This window comes from Vanellus vanellus (genome assembly GCF_965231255.1).
Source record: "Vanellus vanellus genome assembly, chromosome: 4".
Classification (NCBI taxonomy): domain Eukaryota; kingdom Metazoa; phylum Chordata; class Aves; order Charadriiformes; family Charadriidae; genus Vanellus; species Vanellus vanellus.
In genome coordinates, this window is record NC_138909.1 from 29487996 (window position 1) to 29509759 (window position 21764).

Genomic DNA, 21764 nt, shown 5'->3' on the forward strand with positions numbered 1-21764 from the left:
GACTTCTCTATCTAAGAGACCACATGTCTCCCCATGCCATGCTGCCACAGCTGCTGTGAGCAGAAAGACTCACGCCAGACACATTTGCTATTAAAGAAAGAAGAAAAAAAAAAAAAAAAAAAGTTGTCAGCCAGACTGACTCACTAGGGGACAGGCTGCTTTGCAATTTACTCCCACCTTTGGTTTGAAATAGCTGAAATCTACTGACCCTTACAGTGGGCTAAAAGGTACACTGCTTTCTCAGGAACACAATCAAGAGTGATATTTTTAGATACATCTGAGAACCATGCTTGCTTACTAACTCCTGATTATTTTCCTTTTGTTAGGGTTATGAAAGTAATCTGAGGTCTTTATCTTTTAAGACACGGTCCTTTAATCCAGCACCTAGACTCCAAAATAGGCACATTTTACTAAAATAGGATTTCAGATAGCATTATAGGAAAGAATAGCAGAGCAGAGGTACTCTGATATCTCCTCTTTATCTCCAGAAGAGATGCCATCTATTTTGTTACGAAGTGCTGGCCTTTCTTCAGTTTAGTTTGGTAAAGGATACAGGTAACACAGTATGCACATATATGATATGTTAGTTTGACAAGACCTCTGAGCAGGACCAAAAGACATCTGCTGTTAAACTTTACAAGCAGACAGCTATTGCACTTTAAAATCATCTTTTTGTGCTCTTCTTGCACATTTCTAATTGGTTCAGTTCATTAGTGCTAGGATACAAGCCTTAATGGAAAATGTTAAAAAAGACAAAGCTGTTTCACAGAAGGGGAACAGCCTTTTCTAAAGCTAAATATCACCTAATGGGTATTTCAGTCTGAGGTTAGCTCTGTTTTGTAGGTAAAATAACGAATGCTGATTCCACAATAAGGCTGTGTTGTTACAAGGCTGTATACACAGACCCTAGTAAGATTGCTTCGCTTTTTCAACCTTAGTACAAATTCTAAATAATTATGTTTTGGGGAGCAGAAAATTTCCTGAGGAACCACAAGGGAATTTCTCAAAGTACAGCTTTCTAGCAGTAAAAATAAGTCTACTTTTCTTGTATAGAAACCAGAAATAAAGTAAATACATAACAACATTTGTGAGTGGCTAAAGAGCTGACTTGTTCAGTTACCACCTACAGGAATGAGTCCTCATAAATTCATATCATGGTGATTAGCATTCCACAACTGGATCTCTTCCATCACTCCCTAGCAAATAAATTGTTTTCACATCTGCTTGTAGCTCACATTTCCCCAAAGGATCTCAGTGATCATATTGTTTTCCATTTTCCAATGTACTCTCTGACCTTTTCCCTCAAGGCCTTGCACAATTCACTTTAGTCAATCACTTCTTATTGATTGTTAGCGCTTGCTCATTCACCATCTATCTTTACTTTATTGGATACAGTTTGTTTTGTCTTGGGTTTTTTTATATGTTTTGTCATCCACTCGTTGCTCTTTCCACCCTTGTTGCGTTAGATTTCTCATTTAGCTTTATACTTGTGATCTGTTCAACTTTCATTCCAGTTCAAGTCTAAATTCCATCTTCTCTCAGCTTATATTCCCTTTTGTACTATATGTGCATACTCAAACAAAACTTCAGCTGTCAGCATGACATAAAATGCTGTTGTTCTGTGAATTTTTAGGGTTCTAGCAAAAATCTTTTCTTGGTTTATAATTTCTCCTGACACTTCTGTTTTGTATCATATATACAATTCAGCACTGCATACACTTCCTCCTTATTAGGGAGAAGCAAAGGGAAGAGAGAGTCCCTGGAAACATTTTTTCACAATTTATCCAAAGTCAAATCCTGTCTGATTACCTGAAGATTCACCTACTTTCTGCAGGGCACAAACACTGGCTCATCTGCAGTTGCTATCTTACCTTTCTTGGCTTCGTAAAGACTGACATGCTGAATCTTCAAAACTGTAATCGTTTCACTTCTTGGGGTACTTTCCCTCCAAAGTTTTGCAGTGATATCAGATAACTGCCCCCTGTTGCACCACCACAGAAGAAACGTTGACCATTTATTTCCTTACACTCATTCGGGAGTCAGTCTTAACCTCACATACAGGATACAATTATTGGGGATCCCTCTTTTTTTAGTTGGCCCTTTAACTCATCAGAGCATTTGAGAATCTCTTCAGTACTCTTAGCAACAACTAGACATCATTAACCAGCAGAGCCTACATACAATCAGTGCTATCAAGATGACTGCCAAAAGCTGACTGAGAACTGTGGTCCAGGCAACTTCAGCAAAGATTTCAAGTGAAATTTTTGCTCTTAATGCAAGACTTTCTTAGCCAGAAAATCCTCAGTTCACTTTATTAATCAGCATCAACCATTCAGCAGATGTGAAACTTGGACTTAAAGTGGCTCCTCAATTCCCCATTTAAAAGTAGCAAAGGATTCTTATAAAAAGAGTCAGGGTTTAAAGCAGTAGTAGCTTGGACAAACATCTCCCCAGTCCTTTATTTTCTTGGGATTCTCTTTTTTCCATGACTGTTCCCTCTTTTGCTGTCTCATTTTTCTGGGATCACAATAATGAATGAGTGGAACAGTGATGTCAGCTTATTGAGCATCTGGATGATAAACCAGTACTGACAAAAAGCCTTCTTTATATCAACAAACTTGTTCAGTGCACTGACCCATGGCACATTCAACACTGGACCAAAAGAGACATCCTTAGAAACCTTGACAGTACATCTGTAGGGATGCAACAGTGCAACTATACAGCAGCTTTCTACTTAAGATCACATAAGTACACTGAGATGCCAGGAGAGTCACAAACAGTCCCTATGGGAAAGGTGTGGGGATTAACAGGAGAAGATTTGGTAGAGAGAAACGGTTGGTGCTAAATACTCCCTCCCACACTATACACATTTCAAAGCGGCATATTTCCAACTAATTCTGGTCTGGACCTGCATACCTTGTAGTGTCTGAAGTGCACCCAGTTTACCCTGCATACTTTTTAGTGTCTGAGTGCACTTTCCATTTTAGTTTTATCTAAAAAGAATCCAAACCACATGCTGCAAGACTGTTCTGCATTGTGAACCGAAGCATGGTAAGTGGGATATTTAAAATATCCCACTTTTTTTTTTTTTTTTTTTTTTTAAAAGCACACAGGTTGATGCTTGTGTCTTCAAATCAACTGAAGAAACTAAAATTCTAAGCTCCATACATCACTGATGTATATTGAATTCGTGCCAGTAAGGAAGAGCCAGTGAACTTGCAGCATCCTTCTGCCTTTACACATTGCCAGCAAAATAGACCCACAGAGCCAGTAACTTCAGAGTCCAGCAGCACAGAACTGCTATGCCAGGAATTCCAAAATAACTTACTCAGCCTTTTCCATCAGTCAGCATGCCACTGCTGTTAAGCCAATCACTTCACAACAGTGTCAACCCAGAAATAAAGTTGTTTAAGTAAGAACTGGAGATACATGTTGCGTAGCTCTTCACTAAAAGCAAATTGAGATTTTACCAGGCTGTTTTCTCTACTAAGACTCTTTGTAGGCTTTCAAAATATAAATAAACCAGAATGGCAAACATCAACAAGCACTGAAGTTGGGATGCAGGGCTTCTCCCAACCACTGGCTGCCAGTGAATGATGCTGCAAATGTAACATGAGTAGGACTGATCTATCTGAAATCTCAAATCAGCTCTCTCTACTACACGCAAAACTCTCCATGCTGGGAATAGAGAAGGAAATCTCACCACATCTTCATTTTTCTCTTCTCTGAAATGAAAGGAAAAATCCCTGTTGAATCTCCTCCCCTTTTTACACTCCTCACCAGAACGTGTGGGTATAGATGTGTGGGTGGATGTTTGAGAACAAGACATGTTCCTCTACACAACTGTATGCTATGGTGAGGTTAGTTTATTGCCTTTCATGTCTGACAAGATGTAAGAAAACTAATTAAATTTTCTGAAGAGTATTGGCTTTATTCAAGTAAATGCAAGGGGAATTCAACTCACCGTCTGCAAGAACTGCTTCATAGATGTAAGACAAAGAGTCTCCAGGATTCTCATTCTGTGGCTTACCTAGGAAAAAAAAGAATTCTTTAATGGTATCTACTTGGAAATATCTTTAAATGGTCATCAAGTCTGATTAAAATGATCATTGCTATCCTACTTGATTGTTTTACAGAATGGTTAGTTTGCTCTAAGGAGATCTCAACATCAGAAATCAGGCTGGGAAAAAAAAAAAAAGAAAAATTTGCTAAATAAAAGAGTTAAGAAAACAAGCAGACAAGCAACCTAAAAACTCAGAAATAAGGAAATACCGTGACACCAATTTCCACTTTCTTCTTTTAGGTGAAATTCTGCATGTTATTTTAGATGTAAGATACAGCTATTTTAAAGCTACAGGTTGGCAAATAGAAAAAATATAAATATATAAAAAAAATCCAAGGGCTAGTGGAGAGGTAAAAGCCTCATGAGATCTTTAGATGGAATTGTATTTATCTCTTTTCAGTAAACATCCCTGTGAATGATCTTTTCAACTCACTATAGCAGGTAAGAAATGTGGGAAATGAGGAAGAAGAGAAGTTCCCCTGAAAGTCAATACGGTAAACAACGTGAGAGGAGTTGGGCAAAAGGAAAGAAAATAGAATCATGTGCAGGAAAGAGAGAAATGAAAAATGGATGCAGGCATTAGGATTTGGAGGACAGGACAACTACGCAGGCCTGTGTTTGATAATGCGATAAATCTGGCTACAGAGTTCCCAGTATTGGCTCAAAAAAGAAATGGTCACATTATGTAAAGTACCGGTCAAATATTAAGAAAACTCTGTCAGTTCCAGTTTGTTGAAATGATTTTGATGGCTTAATAACTACCAGGAGACTTCCTGCCACATTATGCCATATCTGTCTATGTCACTCTTTCTTTATGCTGGATCAAGTTATCACCCGTTTTTCCACATCTGAGGTAACATTGACATAAGAGATACAAGGTCTGCTTGAGCTCCAGATTGTGAGATCCGACTAACTCAACAAACATGCTGTTGCACAGCATCTGTGGGATTCTGATCAGGATCCCATGTATATTGCTGGGTGCTCCAGAAGTGAATAACCAATATTACTACAAGGGACCAAGACTGAAGAGTAAGAGTCGCTGGGTAAAGATGCCAAGGCTAGGATGAGAAAAGGAGCCTGGGAAAGAGAATGTGTTACAATTACTTTATTAAGGTTGCATAAAACCAAACACTCAAAAGCAGTCTTTCTCCTTTGTAGTTTATTGTTGACTATTTCTTTTAAATTGATCTGTATTGTGGACAGTGCAAAAGTTAGACCTATTCCAGCATTGACTTGTGGTTTTGTACTTAAAGAAGGTGGTGTTTACCGTACTCCGATTCAGTTATTCTTGTAACAACAAGAGTCCGGTGAATGAGGAGACAATTCCAGTGAATGAAAGGACAGTGACATTAGCTGAATGCTGCTCTAGAGAATTTAGACAATTTCTGGCTCTCATCCTGAAGTTTTGAGGCAAAAAAGCTAGAAGGCTTTTAAAACATGCTTTTCAGAAGCGCTCATTAGTTTTCTATTGCACCTTCTGTGAAAGACCTGACAGCTGACCTGCAGACATCTGAGCAGTCAAGCACACACCCGAAATTGAAGGGAGTTTGAATATGGACATAAAAGATACTGTATACCGGTAAGTGTTATGAAAGTAATGTATTAAAGTGGTATCAGAAGTGGAAGAAATGCTTCACCCTGAACTTGCTAAATACTAGTATGTAAAGTGATGATAAAAAAAACATTTGGACAGCACTCAATATAGAAATGAGTTCTACAGACTTTAGGAAATTAACAATTTGTTTTCTCAACAGGATTTGTATGACATTCAATACACAAATAATGCAACCGCAAACTCAAACACAAAACGAAGTATCAAATAACTGCTAATTAACTGAATACTATTTATCCTTTGTACTAATGAGGGCAGGTTCTTGGCAGGAGCGGTGGGGGGAGACTGCACTTACATAATTAAAGGCAATCAATGCATATGAACAAGGGTCATAACTAGAGTTTAATAGGCTACTTTGCACCTGTAACGTTTTGACTTTTGAACACCTAACTTTGTAACTGTAATAACATTTTCTGGACCAAGTTCTGTCCTTAGAGCTATTTAAGTACAGAGAAACCCTACAGAGAAACCCTACCAAGAGCAAAATCTGATTCTACACAAAAATAATTTGTTCTTTTGCTATCCTAATACTGATTTTTTTTTTTCAGTATGAACTTAAAGACTTCATTTTTTTCAGGGATAGGTGTTTCAATTTTTTTAATTTGGAAAACAACACGACCCTTATTTTATCCTATTTCCAAGAAGCTAACATTAACTTAATAGAAGTACATCATAGTGAAGTTACAAACAGCAATTTTGTTACAACACTTGTGTGCCAAAAAATATACAAAAAATGCATTTCCAGAGGACTTCTCTAGACACCTTCCAAAAATAACTTTTCAGTAATTGTGATTCATAACCACAGTGTAAAAACAGATGAGAGTCAATAATACATTACATGAAAGACATGTAAGACTACAGAATCAAATAGGCATTTTACAGTTCTAGCTGCAAAATACCTGCTGGAAACCTTAAACTTAAATTATTTGTAAGCTTTAGAAATAGCCTTACAACCGCAACTAAATACTGACTGATGACTGTTGTGCCATAAACAAGACATAAATTTGGATGGTGTCCACTTCCACCCTGAAAGAGCAGACTAAATGATGATAAATCCATTAATTCATTTTAAAAATAAAAAATTTATAACCTATATAAACAACAGTAAAATCACAGCATATTAATTTAAATTAGTACACGCTGTTGCAGTTCTAGTCACTTGACTTCTATTATTAATAAAACTTTTTATGATCTTGTCCTAAACACTGTTAAAAAACATTCACTTTAAGATGCCAGTGCATTCACTTTTCCAGGTGTAAGCATTTTTCATCCAATTAGTGTCAAAAATTAGAGGAAAAAACATCACATTCATGATGCATACTTCAGAATCCAAGGGTACAGGTCACCATGACTAGCCAGACAGATTGAAACATGAGCTGCTAAGAAATCTGATTATATAAAAAACAAAGTCTTCTCTGGATTTTGCAGAAATAAGAGATGGTAGTCTCAACATCCTAGCTATGCTTGCCACCTCCAGGCTGCCACTTCAGTTTCTCTTCTGGTTTGAAATAGCCAGGATCATGTGCCAGACAAAACAAGTTAGTGATGCTAACCAGTTTCTTATTGGCAGTCATTCCCACTACAAATCCCCATCACTGCACTGGCATTCCAGCAATCACTCTGTGTGGAGATGGAGAAACACAACATCTTAGGAAGATTTATTAATCCGCTACTTTTAGCAGCAGTCCCTCCAGAGGAGTTCAAAGACTCATTGGCAGGGCAAAATGGAAATGAGGACTATACCATAGCACACTTCAGCTAACAAAATGCCCCTTCTGCTTACAATAAATACATACAGATTATTTTCATCTTAATGAAAAGTTTAATTGGCATTTGAGGTGCTCCTCAATAAGCAGGTGACCTCACTGCCTTAAAGCACCAACAGTGTTATGTGCTGTCTGAATGTAAATACATTGGGGAATGAGGAAAGGGAGGCACAACTGTGTGGTCTCATCTACTGCAACCTCCCCTGGCAGTAAATGAGGCCAGAACCACCTACCTACTTCCCTCTATTTACTCAATCTTGTGTGTTCATGTGAGAAATCTTTACCACAAAGACTTTAGTTCACACACAGACACCACCACCACCCCCCCCTATGCTGTATTCAGTATTCACAAACAAACAAAACCCAAAAATTCTAGTGATTTTGTTTCCTCTTCAACTTTGGTTCTTCTTAGCACTTTAGCTTCATTTCTTCGTAGACTTCAAGTTAGCATCAACATCTAGGTGAAACAGTTGCCCATTGAAGACAATGGTAAAGTTGCCACTTAATTTAAGGGTTTTAGCTCACCAGCACAAGTCTTGCTGACAGCCTAAGAAAATCTAACGTCGTTAGTTACTCATATTTGAGTACCAACGTGAAGAGGATTTTACAGGAGGACAAGTAAAGCAGTGGACTCAAAATGTCAAGTACTACTTCAGTGTTCAGCATTATACCCAAATTCCTGGTACAATTCCAGTAAAATCTGTGTCACTGCACTAGAAATGAAACAGGAGACAGATACCACAAGAGCTTTTGGTAAAAACATAGTGATTTATTTCTCTTTTCTGTGACCTGCACAATGGAAATTAGCCCCATATCTGAACTGGGCTGAAGTTTGCATGTGTTAAGCCCTATTTTAAGCTCCCAGCCTCTTTGTCCTACATTTACTTATTAGAGACAAATACCCAATGCTAGTATCTCATTACTCCAGATCTATACCTTACTAATGGTTGCAAAAGTAGTTCTCTTACCATTACTCTTCTCAGTGATTAAAATTGTGTGCAGGTACACAATACTTTTTAAGTAGCAACCAGAAATTACTGGCACGTTGCTGTCTCAGGTAAAAGTTACATATTCACTTTGAGAATCTTCCCTGGGCTGTCAAAGACCACGGATACAGTTTTCTTTTCTAGTTGGGTTATATTACTTTACATACCTCTTCTCACTTTTCAATACAATAGCAGATAATGAATGGATACATGCAGCTTTGTTGAGTGGTTCTCAACTATCAAATTTTATAGAATTAGATTCTCTTCATATTTTGGGGAAAAAAAAGAGGGTATCACTGCTTAGAGAAAAGGCTGGAAATGGAAGTGGCAATAGTTGCTTTGTTGAGCTGTAAACAACGAAACCTAATAAAACAGCAAGCAGACTAATGGATACTTATGACTCCTGAGCTGTACCGTGAAGTCCCACCAGAAAAGTCTCACAGAAGTGTCAGCACACTTTAGAAACAGTGCCACAGAAAATTATCTGTATTAGATAAGACCTTTTCTCTTTTTGCATCATCAATACAGAGGCACAAATAACTACAGAAGGAATTCAGGACATTTAAAGATCTAAAGAACTACCTCCAGCTGTAGATCTGTATCTACAAATTCCCTGCTTAAACATATGGCTAGTCTGAATTTGAAGTGGAAGTGTTTCAGGACTAAAAAAAACCCAGGATACTGAATTAATACATCGATAGTATGTCAATTTAATATAAAAAGGGGTACACACAGTTCAGCAGACCAAGGAGAAGTTACAGAAAGAAAACACAAAGGGAAAAGACAGATGCAAACAAAATGTGTCTCCTGATTCTACTTTCAGCAATATTAGGGGAAGCTATTAAAGAAAATTCTGAATTCTGGAGTCACACTGGGCCATCTTAGATGTTAACACAGAATAATAAAATTTGAGTGTTCTACTTTTTCCCAGAGATTTATCTTTTTTATGACAATAGACCCTTACACAAAATTCCAAACCAACTCTAAATCTGTACATAGCAGTTTCAAACAGTGAAGCATTTTGTGAACAACTCCTGCTAAAGGAATCTTTTGACAACAATAAAAATATTAAAAATATTTGCATTCCTCTTCATGCATAAGGTGAATATAATAAAATCTGCCACCATCCAGGAAACATATGTTAGAAAGGCCAATTTCCAGGTCTCAGTTCTCCCTTTGCCCCTCCAAGAACATGTTCAAATAAGAATGACAAACCCTTCAGATTTTGTGTTTGAATCAAGCTACAAAGCAAACAAGCTCCCTGTTAGGTAAAAAAAAAAACCCTGCATTTTCCATTTTATTTAGTTTTACTGAACATTTTAATTAGGTTTTGTTTTGTTTTTTTCCTAGATTTTTTTTGGCATATATACCATACCCTCAGAGGTAGAAGGAAGTTTTAACAAATAAAAAGCCCTACCTGGTCCAACAAGCTGAAACTGGCACCATCTCGTAGGCGAAAGGTTTTTGCAAAGTAATTGGGTAGGGACATATAAAGTTAGATTTATTTTGCACTCTTGCCATCTCGGACTGCAGAGACAGTGCAAAGAGAATAGCAACTAGGGGAGAAGAGACGGCTGAAAATTTACCTTGCCTATGAACTTTGCAGAGTATAGAGAACACTGTAGTGGAAGGGTGGTGATTACTAGCACCTAAGATATGCCATTATTAACACTCTTCAGGACTGTGAGGTAACAACCTGATTTAGCATCCATCTTCAGTTGCTACCCACAAGCTACTCTTGAGCCCTGGCATCAATTGATGGCCCGCTGTCCTAAGGGATTAACAGAATTTAGCTGTGGTGGTCCACAACAGTGTGGTGCCATGTAATCATTGTAATTAAAGCAAATCCCTAAATTTTTAAACTTTGGTAGAGTCTCTTGTTAATGTTAAGGAGACAAGAAGGTACAAATGCATGGAGCAACAAGTTAACAGCAATGAACAGCTTAGGAAAAAAAAAGAACAGAAAAGCATAAAGAACATACACCAAAGTGTTTTCATCACCATCTCCAAAAGCAGAAATAGATGGGACAAGAGATAAGCACTGAAAACAATTAAGAGACAGAAGATGATAAAACATATGAAGAGAGATGGGAAGTCCTGTGCATAGTCCTGAAGAAAGGCATAAAAAAAATGCTCCAAAGGAAAAATAATCCAAGTATACTTAACCCCTTAGCAAGCCATTTTAAATACAACGGAAAAATCCTTTTTCCAGACGCATAATCTGTCAAGATCCCTGCCACAGATACCAAAAAGGCTAAGAACTTAACAGGATTCTATAAAGGAGTATAATAAATACAGACACTGCAAGCAGTCATCGTTATCTTTATTATCTTTAAGCAAATGTAAATAATGATAAGACATGCACATCTTCATTCCTCAGAGCTTAAATCAACACCCAGGTGACATCAAATCTCACACTTGGAATACTTTCACTATGCAGAGAGCAGTGCAGAGGTCTCCTAGCAAGCACTGATCCGAGCTGGCCTGCCTGATGGCCAGGGCACACCAGTACAGAAAAAACAGCCAGAGCAGTTCTCAGCTATACGAATGGAGGAGGGCTTATACCCCAAAGCACCAGGCAACAACACTACTCCAAGTCCTGGATCTATTTCAGTCAATTGACCTTGTCTGATCCCAGTCACAGTGTATGCATCCCTGGTAAAGGTGTACACACTGAGACCGAGGCCTTCAACAGGTATTCATTAATTCAGCTTTGTACTTGTCTCTGAAGTTGCTGTTTTTATGAATGCACAGACCTAAGCAAAGAACCATCATCTGTCTTCTAAGAAACTGTTTATCTTTGCAGAAAAGTTTGCAATTTCCTGTGTGCGAGTCAACAGACTGTCTCTGGGCCCGTTTCCTTCCCATATATACACAGACATACATAGTATAGACCCACTATTTTTGTTCCACTAAAAAGCTGCCAAGGAACTTCAATCTGAAGCTAGATACCAGACACAGTCAGAAATGGCAAACATTACCTCCTGAAACCAAACCAGGCAACTGTAATTAGCCCCAAAACTTAAAGCCTGAGAGACGCTCAGAAAAAGATATCCTGAGGAGAAGGTTAATACCAACCAGCAAGATTTGTTAGAACAGGAGATGGCTGGGAAAGAGGAGTCTAGAACTTAGTTTTGAAAGCACTTATCTAATATAGCCTGATTGTGCGGAGACACATTCTGGGTAGGTTTGAAAGCCTTATAGTATTCTTGAGCTTATCTGCTCAAGCACAAGGCAGCAGGGATATCCAGCTAGGTCACTCTGACTCAGCTGGGGTCTCTCTACCCCTGTGTTCAAAAGAATATTCTTGGTTGTTCATCTGCATCTAAAACTGGTTAATTTCTGAGTAAAACTCCTGAACTGAAGGATGTCTTTCTCAAGCACAAGCTCCTGTGCTAGTAAAATGGCACCTTGCAGATAACAAAGACAGAAGCACGACATTCTGCTTAGCAGACAAAATAGCAAGAGCTGAGATGAGGTAAGAGACCTAGAGACCACAAAGAAGCAGCCGTAAATATGTTCTCAAAGGAAAACACAGAGCCACCTACCCAAAACCTGTGCACAACCTATATCACCTTTCCAAAGTGGCCCATGCATCTGCCTTTCTAAAGCTATTTCTCGGTTTCATTTGTGCAGCCTGGCAAAGTTAAACTTTGGGTTAAACTAAACCATGTGCATGGACTTTGCCATTTCAGTACAGGGTTCTTCTTACATTCCAGAACTGCTAATTTTTACATTAACGCTTCCTTGTAGTTTCCACAGATGTGCAAACACATACAAACTGGATAGCTTCAGCCCTTCCAGGACAGACTGATTACTTGGGTTGGTAAAAGGGTAAGGGAACTTCTGCTCTTACACAGGAAATGAAGCCATCCACGAAATCGAGTCTTACTCAGTAATTAGTTATATACACCGTCACATTAAAGCATTTTGAAAGAGATGAAACATAAACCCATAGTTTTGTAGAGTTTCTGAGATTTTTAAACTCAGGAAAAAGAGAAACAAGCGTACGTCAGCTCTTCAATCTTACCATGAAGTAATGATGGTAGGTTCACAGGTGCCAGTGGCAGCTTTTAGACTTTCCAAAGCTGTTTCCCTGTGAAAATGAAGCCAGGCTAAGAGTATAACAGTTTCAAACTTCAATGACAAATGTATCATCACACTAAAACTGTTGGACCAAGCTGAAGAGAGATAGTTTCTCCAGAAAATCTGAATTATCACTTTTTTTCTATTCCAAACGATATCAACACAGCTAAGAAAATCATACAAAGCTTTCATTTTTAAATTACCTGCTTGAATAATTCCGGTAACAACAGAGAGATATTCCTCAGGTTCCTGATCAGTGGAAATCTCTTCGCTGCCTCTGTCTAAGGTCAGTATCTCATAAAGAATCTCTGAGTTCTCCACCCCACAAAGCAGAATCACCACATTATCCGGAGGTTTTAGAACTTGCTCCAGAAAATAACTTCTCTTTCGATTCAAGCAGTTAAGAAGTCCACACGATAGTATCAGGAGTTTACATTTATAACAGGGTAAAGATAATAGCTCCTGGTGCTTGAAAGATGAAGTTTCTAGATTGTAGAGTAAGATTCCTCCTTCATTCACTATGTGTCCAAAAAGAGATTTTAAATACAGAGCCCACTCTTCTGCTTCTTGTTCATATATCACGAGAATATCCTTCGTATTTTCTAGAGAGAAAAAAAAAAAAAAATTATTTCAAATGCATTTTGAATCCATTATAAACATCAGAAGACAGATCATTAGTTTTCCGCCCTCTAAAAACTTGAGGTTCTGAAGAAACAGGACAGGTCATCACCTTGAAATGACAACCATCTGCTTATTTCTAGACCAAGGCAGAAATCATCCAACAGAAATGCTGGTAAAATAGCTCAGAATATTTTATGTTCAGAATAGATTCAACTTGTATTTCAGAATAAATACTGAAATTGCAGTACAGAAAGCAGAGTGCATTCACACATTCTACTCACTCCTAGATTCTTGACAAATAGGTGATACTATTAAAAATGCAACAGTTAGTTTTATATGGCAGAAGTAAAGAATATGTATTTGAACACTGGACATGATCTGACTTCATTAGAAACCGGATTGGTATGTTTAGGACATTTCGGCAGCATGGTATTAGGCTAGTTGTTAGTGATCTTTCTTTACTGTCTTTATTCTAACAAAATTATTTACAAAGCTGACAAAAATAAATCTGGAACTATATTTTTTTAGTTCTGTTTTCCCTTTAAGATGTAAACACGATGCTAGTAAGATGACTTAATACTCTCCCACAGTGTTACTAGGGTGACAGCATGAAACAGAGGCAACAGGCACACGCTGAAACACAGGAGGCTCCCTCTGAGCATCAGGAAATGCTTTTTTCACTGTAAGAACTGGCACAGGCTGCCCAGGGAGGTTGTGGAATCTTCCTTCTTGGAGCTACTCAAGAGGCATCAGGACAGGTCCTGGCTCTAGGTGGCCATGCTTAAGATGGGCAGTTGTACAAGACAGCCTCAAGACGTCCCTTCCAACCTCAACCATTCTGTGATTCTGTGAAACCATAAAAAAACCCTGCAATTTGCTGACCAATACAATATACATTAAAATGCCAGGGTAGCTTAATACCCTTGGAGTAATTCCCAATCACAGCCCTGTGGAGCAACAATAAGAGACTCAGGAACAGATACAGCTGCTGCACTTTACCTCCACTGAACTTCACTTTGTCTCCCAGGTTCGTGATGGGTCAGGCAACCTGACTGGCACTTGTCTGCAGTGCACCAGAGCTTTCTCGTAGGTGAGTATCTAAGCTTCTTTGTGATTATCAAGAGATATGGACATCATGGGCATACAGAGTTAAAATGTTTCTTGGGCACATAACAGCTCTGGATAGTGGGATGCACTGTTGGAAGCATAGTACAGAAAGACAACTGTCATGGTTTAGGCACGGACAACAATAGGATAGGACAACAATAAAAAAAAAAAAAAAAAATTGTCGAGGATCTCACATAAGTCCTTGTAAAAAAGAAGAAACTCAATCTAGATCTCCAGTCCAGGACTACTTCTTTAATTATTGGATTACCCTTCTTTTTAGAAGAAATTACTTCTAAATTTTGTTCATTCATTCTTTACTCAGGAGATATTTCAAACAAAGTTTACTCAGCTGAAAGCTGACTGAAGCTTGTAGAATAGGGACGCTATAGCTTAGTCTCTTCAGTTCATTATATGTCTATAAATTGCTTGGGGGATAGCTACCATCTTTTCAACGTTTGTGAAAACTCATCCTTTCAAAAAGTTTTCTGTCATAGGACGTCATATAGGGCCATGCTCAATATGGCAGTGGGTGATATTTCAAGATAACTGACCCTGACTAATACATTAAAGCAGGGTAAATTTTGTCAAAATGTATTTGGAAAGGTGACTGCAACATTTTCCACGGTAAAAGCATTCTGAAAAATGCCTGTTTCTGCTGAAACACTGGTTTAATTGTGAAAATATAGAGTAGTGTATTTCTCATTTAACTCAGAGTAAAGTTGTGTTTTATGACTAGGATAAGAAACCTACTTGCTGCAATGTTATTTGTTTTCAGAATCTCATTTGATTTTCCATAACTTTCACACACACACAAAAAAAAAGTAGAAACAAGAAGCTATGAATCTCGCTGCACAGTCTCACAAGAAGAAATTACATTAACAGAGCTGTAAGGCCAGAAGCTCTTTCAGTCTGACCACACCATTTCATATCACAGGAAACAGAATCACCAAGCACCTTCTATTTTAAGTCCCTATTTACTAAAAGCACTGTAGCAGTCCTTTAAAAATACAGATTTAAAGAGGATGCTTAATCCATGAAGATGATTTAAGAATTCATTCTTTACACTGTTTGAATTTGCTGAGTTTTGACTTCCAGCCACAGAATATAATTTTATCTATTTCTGCAAACTTAAGGAATTATCTCTCAGAAATCTGTCCCCTAAAGTGTTCAGACTCTCATGAATTGACGCAGCCTTGCCTTTGTTACAGTTTTTAAACTGGGATTATTACTCTTCCTACTACAAGAGAGGCTTTGTAGAACTCCTGCCATTCTTTCCGCACTTTTGAGAACTCTCCTGCCTTTTCAAAATACTTTTTGAGGAACCCAAAATTATATACAGGGTAGGCGTTCCTTGATACAGTGTAGGGGAAGAATAAAATAATCTCACTTAAGATTACTTTGGATATGCACCAAAAGTCCACGGGTCTCATTTTAAGTTCATGGTCAGCTGTGTTGCCTTCTATTATGATGGACTTGGGCAAGAACATTCATCGGTGTAGAAACTGATGAAGTATTCTATAAGCAGCTGGCAGAGGTCTCACGATCATCTGCCCTTGTTCTTGTGGGGGACTTCAACTTCCCAGACGTCTGCTGGAAATACTACGCAGCAGAGAGGGAACGGTCATGGAGGTTCCTGGAGTGTGTGTAAGACAACTTCCTAACACAGCTGGTGAAGGAATCAACTAGGGGAAGTGCCCTACTGGACCTACTGTTTGTTAACAGAGAAGGTCTTGTGGGGGATGTAAAGGCTGGAGGTCACCTTGGGCACAGTGATCATGAAATTATAGAATTTTCAATTCTTCATGAAGCAAGGCGGGGAGCCAGCAGAACTGCCACCGTGGATTTCTGAAGGGCAGACTTTAGCCTGTTTAAAAGCATGGTTGAGAGTGTCCCTTGGGAGGCAGTTTTGAAGAGCAAAGGTGCCCAGGAAGGCTGGGCATACTTCAAGCAGGTGCTCTTAGAAGCACAGGAGAAAGCCATCCCCGTGTCTCGAAAAACAAGCAGATGGGGAAGACCACCAGCCTGGCTAAATAGAGAGCTTTGGCTGGACCTCAGGAAAAAAAAGGAAAGTTTACATTCTCTGGAAAAGGGGGTTGGCAACTTATGAGGACTATCAAGATATAACAAAGCTATGTAGGGGGAAAATTAGAAGGGCCAAAGCTCAAATCAGAACTCAGCTTGGCTACTGCAGTTAAAGACAGTAAGAAGAGATTCTTTGAGTATATCAACAGTAAAAGGAAGACTAGGGAAAATGTAGGCCCACTGGTGAATGAGACGGGTGCCCTAGTGGTGGAAGACACAGAGAAGGCAGAGTTACTGAATGCCTTCTTTTCGTCAGTCTTCACTGCTAAAGCTGTCCCTCACGAATCCCATACTCTGAAGGCAAGGGGGAAGGTCTGGAGAGAGGAAGATTTTCCCTCAGTTGAGGAGGACCGGATCAGAGACCACTTGGCCAAGCTGGACATTCACAAGTCCATGGGCCCTGATGGGATGCAATGCACCCGTGAGTGCTGAGAGAGCTGGCGGATGTTATTGCTTGACCACTCTCCATCATCTTTGAAATGTCACGGAGAACAGGAGAGGTGCCTGAGGACTGGAGGAAGGCTGACATCACTCCGATCTTCAAAAAAGGCAAGAAGGAGGACCCAGGGAACTACAGACCGGTTAGTCTCACCTCTGTCCCTGGGAAGGTAATGGAGAGGCTCATTCTGGATGTCATCTCAAAACATGTTGAGGAACAGGAAGTTATTGGAAGCGGTGAACATGGATTTACCAAGGGTAAATCATGCTTGACCAATCTGATGGCTTTCTATGATGTTATAACTGGTTGGCTGGATGAGGGGAGAGTCGTAGATGTCATCTACCTTGACTTTAGCAAGGCTTTTGACACTGTCTCCCATAACATCCTCATTTAGGAAGCTGAGGAAGTATGGGTTAGATGAGGTGACAGTGAGGTGGATTGAGAGTTGGCTGCGGGACAGAACTCAGAGGGTTGTGATCAGCGGCACAGAGTCTAGTTGGAGGCCTGTAACCAGTGGTGTCCCCCAGGGGTCTATACTCGGTCCAATTTTGTTCAATATATTCATTAATGACCTGGATGAGGGGACAGAGTGCATCCTCAGCAAGTTCGCTGACGATATCAAACTGAGTGGGGTGGCTGATACCCCAGAGGGTCATGCTGCCATCCAGCTGGAGAACTGGGCAGAGAAGAACCTAATGAGGTTCAACAAAAGCAAGTGCAAGGTCCTGCACCTGGGGAGGAAGAATGCTAGGCACCAGTATAGGTTAGGGGCAGACCTGCTGGGAAGTAGCTCAGAGGAGAAGGATCTGGGGGTCCTAGTAGACAGTAAATCATCCATGAGCAAGCAATGTGCCTTTGTTGCCAAAAAGGCCAATGGAATCCTGGGCTGCATAGAGAAGAGTGTGGCCAGTAGGTCGAGGGAGGTCATTCTCCCCCTCTACTCTGCACTGGTGAGGCCACAACTGGAATACTGTGTCCAGTTCTGGGCTCCCCAGTTCAAGAGGGACAGGGAACTGCTGGAGTGAGTCCAGCGAAGAGCAACTAAGATGATTAAGGGATTGGAACATCTCCCTTATGAGGAAAGGCTGAAAGAGCTGGGACTTTTTAGCTTGGAGAAGAGAAGGCTGAGGGGAGACCTTATTATGGTATACAAGTATCTAAAGGGTGGGCTGAAGGAGGATGGAGCCAGGCTCTTTTCAATGGTTCCCAGTGACAGGACGAGGGGCAATGGGCACAAGTTAGAACACAGGAAGTTCCATTCAAATACACGGAAAAACTTCTTCATGGTGAGGGTGACAGAGCACTGGAACAGGCTGCCCAGGGAGGTTGTGGAGTCCCCTTCTCTGGAGATTGTCAAGACCCGCCTGGATGCAGTCCTGAGTAATGTGCTCTAGGCAATCCTGCTTTAGCAGGGGAGTTGGACTAGATGATCTCTAGAGGTCCCTTCCAACTCTGAAACTCCGTGATTCCATGATAGCTTAGTGGAACTGCAGAGAAGGATAAAAAAAGCATGTTTAAATTGAACGGTAAAACCATTTTTTTATAGCTTCACAGAATCTTGGTGTCCTGATTGTGCAGAAGATGGATCTGCTGGTGTCTTCCACAGCACCCGCTTGGCCAAGAGCCTAAGTTTCCTCTCCATGTAGAAGGAGAGCACCGGTGAGGAACGGTGCACAACTGTGCCTCATCCCTGTGCAGTCTGGAAGCACTCAAAAAGCATTCCCATATTGCAGAGCAGGAAGGAACTGCTGGACAGTGGAAGAGCTCCCTGTGTGCTGGGCATGGAGGAGTAAGTCTTTCGGTAGAAATATTCTTAAAAAGCTGACATTATATAATAACCGTAATAAAAATATACACAAGGTATAAAGTTCACCCCTGTGCAAATGGACAGTACAAGGCTTGAGTACTCAAGAAATTCTAAACATAAAAGTGACGAAGTGGCATTGAAATGATAAAAGAAGATGAAGTAATTTTTTTTCCATATGGTATATCTGCACTGACGTCCACAGCTTTGATCTTAGCTAAGTGTAAATGAGAAAGGGATTTTAAGATGTTTATTGAAGGCTCAAATGCATTTCGTTTTAACTATATTGATTTTTATATATGAGAAAGAAAGCTTTATTTGTATAAGAAAAGGGAGTGAAACATATCTAACACCACACTTGACAGAAGAAAGGTTCTGCAGCATACATCTCATAAAATGTTAATTTAATATGGCTGCCATATTTAATTTATCTTTTCTATCTATATAGAGGGAAGAGTCATATCGTTGAGAAGGGACCCATAAGAGCGAAGTATTTCATGCTGCAGTTTGGTGCAATGTTTATTGGTTTGAAGAAAGCAGCTAGTGCTATCAAGTTACCTTTGGGAAACCAAATGTGGGTTTGTTTTGAATTATATGCTTGTATTTTTTTCTGACACTGATCTGCCTTCTAGATTGAGAGTTAACTTTGATATTAAGCAGGAATGCAAGACCTACATCTTACTTCCCCAAATTTGCATTAAACAGTGAAATATCACTGTTTTGAAATGCTTGCCTGACTTTAAATTTAAAGTCAAAGTTAACCCTAGGAATGGTTATGAAGTTTCCTATCTAAAATCTCCTCCATGTGCCTTTAGTTTTTTCTGTTACACAATGTTTTTGCCTTTAGAAATTTTATTAAGATGTAGATGCTTGAACACAGCTTACTTGAAAACTAAAGCCCACCCAAAACTCTGCCTTCAAACCAGTATCATTTTTAACCTGAAACAACTAAAGCTGACATCTAGCTTTAATGCAACACTACTCAATATTGAATACACAGTAACAATGCTTAACTTTTCAACTAGAGGCTTTTCCCCTTCATTATTTTCATCTCTCACTGAATATTTCTTTGAAGTTACTGCACTTGGAATATAATCTAAGTTAAGATTAATTTTGTTCCCTTGAAAGTTAATGTAATAGAAACTATCACATCCTGACAAAATTAAGCCATGCTTCAACTACTCCTACTTGGAAACTGACTTGAAGGTAGAAATAAAATGTATTATTAGTTCAGCAATAAGAAACAGTAAGAGAATTTATGCAGTCATCCATAACCTGAAAGGGTTCTTCTGACAAGCAAAACCATTCTCTAGTTACTGATGTGTTGTTGCCCCAAAAAAGCACATCTTGTGAATTACGCCATCTGAAGCCTTCTCTGAAAAGACCTGCTGAATCTTCTGAGAACCAAATGAGACAAGAAGATCTTTGCAGACTAGTGTAACCAAGCAGGAATCAAGAACTTGCACACATAAGGCAAAAGAATCATAGAATCATAGAATCAGTGAGGTTGGAAGGGACCTTTAAGATCATCAAGTCCAACCATTAACCTACCCTGATAAAAACACCACCACTCCTAAACCATGTCCCTAAGCAGCTCATCTGTCCCTAAGCAGAACATCTTTTTTGCGGCAACAATTAAAAGATACAGTATGGAGGGGAAAAAAGGCAAGTATATTAGAAAGTGAAAGGAAATCTCAAGAAGTCTGTAATGCACTAAACATGAAGGCAGCAAAGGAAACATCAAAGATTGAGGGCTGGTGGCTACTCTTAAACAGGTACCTCTGTTTATCAATCTTGCAATCTTGTAAATGGTAGTTTCTGTGTGTTTAGAAGTCAGCAAGTACTTGGTAACACTTATCTTTGTTAATAACACTGCTAGATTCAGAAAAACAAGTTCTCAGCACAGATGCCAACTTATTCCCCACCTTTTAAAGGCCTAATATTTGTAGATTATGCGCTTAACTTCTAGACAACTGCATTTTACTACAGCTGTTTCCAGCAAATCAGCATTAACATACTTTGACTTAAATAAGGCTGAATTTAATTAGCCTAGGGTTTAAAAATTGGCTCTACAGCCCCACTGCCTTAAGATGCTTTGGCAAAAAAAAGTGACACTTGAACACCAACGTCTACCCAAGTTTTAACCAAAAGATGGCTCACTATATTTCTTGGGGTCATCCACAGCCTTCTTCAGTTAGGGTACTGGAGCACAACAATGTCATTCCCTGTTCACTCAGCTGCCCAGGAATTCCTATAATCACACAAAAAGCTTGCCACAGTCAGCCCTAATGAAAAAGTAACCCAGGTCTGTTTACAAGCCTTGCCTCAACCACATTAGCTTTTGAAATCTGCGTGAAGAAAACTCCCGTTCAAATTGTTCTCAAACACTTTGTTGAGAAAGCAGAGGATCAACTGCTAGAGAAAGAAGAAAATTCATTCCTTCTATTTCTTCCTGTCACAGATGTCCTCACTTGGGGAAGGGGAGGCTGTTATATTTTTTTATTTTTTTAAACGGCAGTCCTAAAAGGAAAGACATTTCAAAAAGAAGTGTATGAACTCCATCAGTATGTAATGAGCTACTGTTCATCAGCAAAAATTGTTAAAATGCATACAGCTACTGAATATCTCAAAGAAGAAGTAGTAAAGCAAGTAATGGAAGTTCTTGCTCACTTTCTCGTAATATATTGATGAAAACTTGGAGCAGCATAAGCGATATGAATGGCAACCACTGCATCTCTAATTCTTTTGTGAATAGCAGACTACACTCTACAGGATTACCATTAATATCTTCCCATGCTAAAAACTTACACAAAAAAGTAGTAGTTTTTGCCACGCAAGGAGAGCCAGAGCAGGGAAATTCAAGACTTCAAAATTCAACCACTCGCATCTGATTAGACTTGTATGTATCTTAAGATTCTAGTTTCATTGTCCAAATCAAAAGTCATCCAAGGTGTATGCATAACATTCTCCAATGACCATGAGTTCCCATTCCACAGAAACATGCCTTCTTCATCTTGGGAGTCTTAAGTCCATGTTTTTTTAAGTGGCTAGGGTTTGAAAAAGCCTGTTTTCCCTCTGAGGTATCTCCTCTGCTTTCCGTTTCCCCCCCACTCCTTTCACCCTGCAGGATAAAACTATGGGTGTAGTCAAGGCTCATGACACAATGACAAAAAATAGAACATGAGAATCACAAGAAAG

At 39.3% G+C, this 21764-nt stretch overlaps 1 protein-coding gene across 1 annotated transcript in view; it reads right to left on the reverse strand.

Annotated features, from left to right (window-relative positions):
- Positions 1-21764, reverse strand: part of BANK1 (B cell scaffold protein with ankyrin repeats 1) — a gene marked incomplete at both ends in the record, with an annotated part of 155873 nt that overhangs the window by 118801 nt on the left and 15308 nt on the right. The window contains 2 exons of the mRNA XM_082483055.1: positions 3965-4030; positions 12717-13115. Of these exons, the coding sequence (XP_082339181.1) occupies positions 3965-4030; positions 12717-13115 (465 nt within the window). The remainder of the gene's footprint in view (positions 1-3964; positions 4031-12716; positions 13116-21764) is intronic.